The sequence below is a fragment of the Apaloderma vittatum genome, unplaced genomic scaffold (assembly GCF_000703405.1).
Source record: "Apaloderma vittatum isolate BGI_N311 unplaced genomic scaffold, ASM70340v1 scaffold41935, whole genome shotgun sequence".
Taxonomy (NCBI): Eukaryota; Metazoa; Chordata; class Aves; order Trogoniformes; family Trogonidae; genus Apaloderma; species Apaloderma vittatum.
The window spans coordinates 8,540-15,997 of record NW_009717277.1 but is presented as its reverse complement, the minus strand read 5'-3'; the positions used below and the strand labels follow the sequence as shown (position 1 = coordinate 15,997).

Genomic DNA, 7,458 nt, shown 5'->3' with positions numbered 1-7,458 from the left:
GCAGGAGAGTTCAGCCTCTGCTTAAAACCTCCTTTGCACCTGCAAAAAGTTTCTGTAACTGGCGGCTGCTTGTCCATAAGCCTGGTGTCTGTACCGAGCCGGTGTGCAGGAATTCTAACAACAGTACTACTGTGCACCTAGTAAATATGGTTTGTTATAGTAAATATTTGGGGAACCATCAAAATGATTTTTGTAAAGGTAAGTTATGCCTCACAAATCCATTGATGTAATTAAGAAAAGCTGATGAGTATATGGATTGGGTGAAATCCAGCTGATATATTTACTGTGACTCTCAAGAGACTTTTGACAAGGTCCTTTGCCAGAGACTCTTAAGAAGGTAAATAAAGAAGGCTCAGACTACCCATCATATTAAGTGATCTGGAAAGTAAATGAGTAGTCGGGTGATGAAATTTGCTGATAAAACAAAGCTCTTCAGGGTAATACATGGACCGACAGTGCAGAGCTGTGAAGAACCTTCCTTAAAAATTGGGAGAAGGAGTACAATAAAGATAGATGCAAAAAGTGAGCAGACAGAAAAAATGCTTTGGAATTTTATTAATTGGGACTGTTCTATGGAAACATCAGATCCATGATATGTAATGATTAAAAAAGCAAAGTAAATCTCGGGAGTTATTAGGAAAGTAATTGAAAAGAGAACAGAAAATGCCATTATGCTGTAATGTAAAAATGGTCTTTAGGAAGAGAGGCTAGCCTTCCTGGAAAAAAAAAAATCAGGAAAATAATAGTCTAGTGTGAAATAGGAGACTCTTGCAGGTCCCCTCATTGGAAAATTGCACCCCAAAAGAAAAAGCATCTCAAAAATAAGTTTGACACACAGAAGGTGGATATTTATAAAAAATCAAGCATGCAAAAATGAAAACTGTTGTTTCTTGTGTTAGGATTCAGGAGCTCACGAGAGGCTGTTTGACACCAAAGTTTTAGTATTTCACATAGAATATGTGATGTTCTTGCTCCACAGATTCCTACCGGAGTGACTCTCGGCTCTGTGTGAGGTGGCACGTTTCTCGTTGCGGGCCTGGTGATGATCTTCCTGGAGAAGTTGAGTGTCTCTCCTTTTAGCCCTCACAGGATGTTTCAAAGCCATTCCTGACCCACATTCAGGATCTCTTTCAAGAAGCCTTGGGCTGTCATAACGTAAGTGACATTCTGGTACTCGTGGGTGGATCTGAGTGAAAGGTCTCAACGATTCTCTCTTTTTCATTCAGGCTTATAAAGATTTTCAGGTTACACTAAATGAATCTAAAGAAAAGTACAGAAAGCCTTTAGATTGTATACGGTGATACCTCAACCTCCACAACCCTGGTAGCACAATTCCAAACTAAAACATTCACTTTCTTCTTCCAGATCCCCTTGCCCAGTCTATTCTTCCTCTTTGCAGGGAATCGCCACTCTACAAGTCATTGCAATCGTTCACCATGTGCACGATCAGGGACGTCTCAGTGCCTGGAGCAGGCTGTGAGCTCCAGCACCAACATGTTGAATCCTGGTACCCAACACGCTGCCTCCTCATTTGAAGACAGAATGTTGAAGAGAAAATCTGGATGGTCTGGAGAAATAAATGAAAACGGAGCTCTGCACTTTTCAGAAAGAGGTCTTCTTTTACAAATCTGGCAGAAATTACGTTTACTGAAGGACTCTAGACAGTATTGTTTTACATCTTGGGCACTCTGCTAATAAAGTGTCCCTTACAGCAAAAACATGACATTCAGCTGTTTAGAGAGCAAGGGAAAATACTCTTGAGGATAGTTTGTCCCAAGCACAGGGGCATCAAATACATGCCCGGATATTGCTTTTTTGTCCTCTCACTCTTCACTATTGATTTTTGCAGCTTTGCAGAAGATTAGTTCAGAAAGGATGTGTGAATAAAATATAATAAAGAACGATGTAGTCATCTGCAAGATGAAAAGGAAAAACATCTAAATTCCCCCCACTTACAGTACCGCTGGTGTTGCCATACACCCGAATCATGTCTGGGCGATTATGTTAACATTTCGCTGTAACAACGATGTCATTGGCGTGATGGGATGGAAAATCTAACTTAGCAGAGCACCTCGTCTGCTGTGCAAGCTGAAGTTTTCAACAAGTTAATGTTGGACTCCAGTATGAAAAGTTCTATTTCAGCAAAAAAAGTAAGCGCCTTTCTTCATTGTCCCAGCAAGATTACAGCGGAAGGTGAACAGTGAAATCAGAGCAGAGGATGACTCAGTATAACCATTCAGCAGAGCTCTCTCTCCAGTCATTAAATTTCACTGAAACCCCGCTGGTTTTGGATGAAAAGACACTATTAGGGCTGAAGATTTCACTGTCAGTCCTTCTGTCCGTTATAACTTTGGCAACGATCCTTGCCAACATATTTGTAGTTATTACGATTTTTCTGACGAGAAAACTCCACACACCTGCAAATTACCTCATTGGCTCCTTGGCAGTGACTGATCTGTTAGTGTCTATCTTAGTCATGCCCATCAGTATCGCCTACACCGTCACCCACACGTGGGCCTTTGGCCAGGTGTTGTGCGATATCTGGTTATCGTCAGACATCACGTGCTGCACAGCCTCCATCCTACACCTCTGCGTTATTGCCCTGGACAGATACTGGGCTATCACAGACGCTTTGGAGTACGCCAAACGCCGGACCGCTGGCCGAGCGGCGCTCATGATTGCCGTGGTCTGGATGATATCGATCAGCATTTCTGTGCCACCGTTCTTCTGGAGGCAAGTGAAAGCTCATGAAGAAATTGCAAAGTGTACTGTCAACACAGATCAGATTTCCTACACGATTTATTCTACTTTTGGAGCTTTCTACATCCCGACTGTGCTCCTCCTGATACTGTACGGTAGAATTTATGTAGCAGCTCGATCCAGGATTCTGAAGCCACCCTCATTATACGGGAAGCGTTTTACTACTGCACACCTGATTACCGGCTCGGCTGGGTCCTCCCTCTGCTCCATTAATGCCAGCCTTCATGAAGGGCATTCCCATTCAGGTGGATCCCCAATATTTATCAACAGTGTTAAAATAAAACTTGCAGACAGTGTCCTGGAAAGGAAAAGAATTTCTGCCGCAAGAGAAAGGAAAGCCACCAAAACTTTAGGCATTATTCTGGGAGCTTTCATTTTCTGCTGGCTGCCGTTTTTTGTCATGTCCCTAGTCCTACCGATCTGCCAAGATGCTTGTTGGATTCATCCCATCCTGCTGGACTTTTTTACATGGTTAGGTTACTTAAACTCATTGATCAATCCAGTCATTTATACAGCTTTCAATGAAGAATTTAAACAGGCTTTCCAAAAACTAATTCATTTCAAAAAGTGTTCATCTTGAGCCTCTCCTGTTGTGCCACTGACCCTTGTGCAATCCTGCAGCCTACCTGGAAACTTTCTGTGCTTCTCTTCCCAAGGTACGGAGCAGCGACCGCCGTCTCTGCCACTGCCCTGTGCTGTGCATGTAACTGGGAACTTCTTGCCAATTTGGTACCTTCTGTCTGGAATTCCATATCCCGTCTCTGCAGCGATCGTTGGTGTATGTAAGATCAAGCCATGAAGTGAGCTTCGGAACAGTGCAGGAGTGTGAACCAGAGCGCTGAGTCTGTGTGATGAGATGGCACGTGTTGCCCAGTTCTGCCAGGCCTTTGTAACCTGGTGGGAGGCAACTGTGAGTATTTGCAGGATGTCAGTATTTCTACTGTACATTATTAACAACTTCTGTAGGCTGAGAAAGTTTCTGGAGAACGGGACCTGATGTCTACATTTTCTATGGCATGTATCCTATCCGCCTGAAATTGATAAAACCTGTAACTGCTGAAGAAGTTGTATGGCACGGCCTGGCTGTAAGCAGCAGGGCACAGAAGACATAGCGCATATCTAAGTTCTGTGGATATTTCATGAACGCTACATTTGAAGCTATGCTTTTGGTGACCTGTAGAAAGAAGACAATTTATCTGAAATCGTTTTTGCACATCTTATCATTAATAGAATAGCCAGTGCGGAAATAGTACAAAATAAATAGCATGAAAAATATCGACACGTACCTCAATCTTACATTTCTGTTATTTCATTTCTTCCATGCACAAACTGAATCAGGGAATATGTTTACTGCCAGTGTGGAATGACTGGGACCTCAAAAAAGAGCCAGGAGGTGCACTCCGTGGTGACGAGAAATGGGGAGACTGAGAGAATGAAGTGACATATCAAAGAAAACTTTCTTAGTAATTAAGGTTGTGGGAGTGGATGTGACATCACTGTCTCCAGAAGTCTTTGAGAACTAGTCAAACATCACAATGTCAGGACCCTCCTCTGGGGCTGTGGAGAGTGGAGCAGGTCCCCTCTAACCTGCCCTTCTTTGTCTCTGCCATCATTTCCCTCATTTGGCAGGTGGGAAGCTGGCACACGGAGGGCTCGGGAAGTCTCAGGCAGGGCAGCACACCAAGCAGCGCAGCCCAAATTTCATCCAACTCTTTAGAGTCTCTGGACGTTTTAAAGCAGAAGCGTCATGTCCATATTGTGTATCAGCAACATGCATTGCTTTGCAAGAGTCATCCCACCATCCGTCTGACTGTCCTTCAGTCTCTCAGCCTGCTCAAAGTCATCTCTACCACCCACTGCAGTGGTCATCCCAACACACTGTACAACAGCCCAGGTCCACTGCAGCTCTTCAGCCTCCCCTTTGCATTTGCTACACAGTCGTGCAGCTTCTGTCGCTGGTGCCTCTGCTGAGGAACTGGACCGTGAAGTAAAGCCCCAGGACGCTGCAGACGAGGCAGAGCAGTTGTGTAGGTCACAGAATTGTAGCCCTGTCTCTCACAGCACACACCAAGGGCAATTAAGGCTGCCTTGTTTGGGACACAACTTCTCTCCCCTCGCAAAAGCGAGCCGATCTATCTCCAGCTGAAGAGATTTTGAGGGTGGCACTACCTGGCCACATGCACACAGCCTGCTTCCAGAGCGTGCCCAGAGTGCCCACGGGCAGTGGTGGGTCTCTTGCCTGTGCTCACTCCTCAGCTGTGCCTGTGCATTGCCTGGGGACACGTGAGCTGGCACAGGCCACAGCCATACTGGGGAAGGTACGACATCCAGGTCACACCGGAGGTCAGGCTCGGGCCCTATTTAATTTGTTTTTATAGACATAACCCGTCAAATTAAACCCTGTTTAATTTGATGGTGTGCAACTTGGAGCTCCAGGGTCCCTTCTGGCCTGCCATCCATGTGTCCAGGCTACTCAACAGCTGCTGCCGTGGTGGGACAGATGGTGTGGCACCACCAGTCCACTGTTGTTCTGGTCGTAGCTGAGATATGTAGGCATCACAAAAGGTTGGTACAAGCACCTCTGCTAGAACAATGGGATATACAGTCTCAGCATGTATTTTGGGTCTGTGGCAGGGGACCTATGTGACTACATGAATTCAAAGAGACACAACTCCAGGATCCCGCAGGGTCTTGTCACCCAAAGAAGCATTTGTGGAGACTAGGGAAAGGTCTCCTAGCTTAACTTAGGACGTTGCATATTGCAGAACACCAGCATCTTCTAAAGGAGACAGACAAACAACCAATTCCTTCCCAGAGGACACAGCCTGCACTATTTTAGAATAACCTTTTTCATCATGGGTCTGAGTGATACGGGTCTTCCTGGACAGTAGTGTCCCACATCAGGGTTTCAGTCAGGCGTTGAGCTCATGTGTTTAAAGAGCCCATGTTTAAAGATAGAATTTATGGCACTGGGTACACATCACTGGAGCTCTTTGCACCCTCTACCAGCTGTACAAGGATTTGGAGGAGCCTTTCTGTTTGACATTGACACAGCACACCAAGACTGCTTTTGAAATGACCCAGCAGCACTGCCCGCAGCATCTGACCTGCAGAACAAAGAGCACGTGGAAAGTTTCCTGCAGCCATACAGCATAAGCACTAGTACGAGAGTGCCCGTGATACAATATCGCCTTGATTCCTCAGGAATCCTTTCCTGTTCCCCAATAATTTAACCTGGGAGACAGTTACAGCCCAAAGAATGTGTATTTCCAGAACTCATGGGATCTCTGCAGGCTTTTTTTCTTTCTCCACACTACAGGCAAAGGTTTGGGTATCTCTGAAGTTTCCCCTCCTTTTTCCCAGATGCCCTTTGGATGCTGTCCATCCTGCCTGCACCCTGTGCTTTCTGGACCCCTTTGTCTACTGTGCTCATCTGGCCCAGCCCTGTGACCTGAGGGACCCAGGGTTCAGGGAGAGTGTCACACAGCTTTACCTGCACAAACACACCTGTTTTACAGCTTGAAAACAACAACAACAAAAAGACCCAACTAGGGCAAGCGTATGAAGGACAAACAAAATAAACAACAGTCAAGGTCACAGTTGGAAACCAGAAAGAAGGTCTATGTTCCTCAGGGACTTGAATAAGACAATCAAAGATGGTTTCTCCACCTCTCGTCCAGCAGCCAGGCCAGCATAGTGCTGGTGCCTCCTGCGTTGTACCAGTCTCTGCTGAGAGCTACAGGCTGGGCTTCCACCATGTGGCCTCATGCTGCCCAAGGCAGGGCTTGCCTTCAGCCAGCTCCCTTATGAGTTACTGCTTCTCTTCCTACCTCATGTTTCAGGACATCACGCTAGCAGTGAGCCCACAGGTCACAGTGTTCCTGCAAAAAACTTGACAGCAAGGCTACCCCTTGGTTGTCCAACTGATGCTGAATTTTGGCCTGCATTTCACTTAGGGAGCTTCTCCACAGTGTCCTTCAGGTGGCCTCATGCCTGGTTCTAATCAGGTAACTTACCCTCCTCTTTGGTCACACACAAATCCAGTATCATGCAAGGCAAGCAGGCCAGGCATGACTTACTCTTTTCAAATCCATGCTCACTATTCATCTTCTTCTTCAATATGCTTTTGCTCAGATCCAGCCTCCCAAGGCAGTGCAACCAAAGGCTGCAACTCTGTCATTCTTTTTCAGATGGTCTTGCCGGATTAGAAAAAAAATGAGCAGAATGGCACAGAAGTAGGAGCTTGACAGAGGTCAGTCTGTGTGACCTCTGCACCAGCTCGTAGCTTAGACCACAGGCCACAGGGAAAAGTGTCTCAGAGAACAAGAGGAGGGGAACACATGGTTTGTATCTGCTATGTGAGGAGCTCTAATGTAGCTGGTTCTAAGCGGCCAGCGAATTGAGATTCCTTCACTATTGCAAACTGCCTTGGAAAACATGGCTGAAACGGATTAAAGACGAGTGGGCAAGTGGAGGCAGGGCATGTGGAAATCCAAGTCTTAGGGAAGTCTTGAAAGCAAAATGTTTCCTCTTCATCTCACCCCTTTGGATTGAGGGATATTATCTCTGCTTCCATGCCAACGTTCTGAGCCTGCTCTTTGGGAAAGACCTGGTGTATTCTGTTTCTTCCCACTATCCAGGTGGGCATCTGGGACATTTTACCCATCATCCTTCCCAAAACTCCTGGGTTATGAGCTG

The 7,458-nt window shown here is 45.9% G+C and overlaps 1 protein-coding gene across 1 annotated transcript; it reads left to right on the top strand.

Moving 5' to 3' along the window:
• The first annotated feature begins 2,218 nt into the window (after nt 1-2,218).
• Nucleotides 2,219-3,340, top strand: HTR1D (5-hydroxytryptamine (serotonin) receptor 1D, G protein-coupled). The gene has a single exon (XM_009869822.1). The coding sequence runs from the start codon at nt 2,219-2,221 to the stop codon at nt 3,338-3,340; it is 1,122 nt and encodes a 373-aa protein (XP_009868124.1).
• Nucleotides 3,341-7,458: the final 4,118 nt, after the last annotated feature.

Coding starts and splice junctions, on each gene's coding strand:
- HTR1D (XM_009869822.1), top strand. CDS start 2,219: ATGACTCAGTATAACCATTCAGCAGAGCTCTCTCTCCAGTCATTAAAT.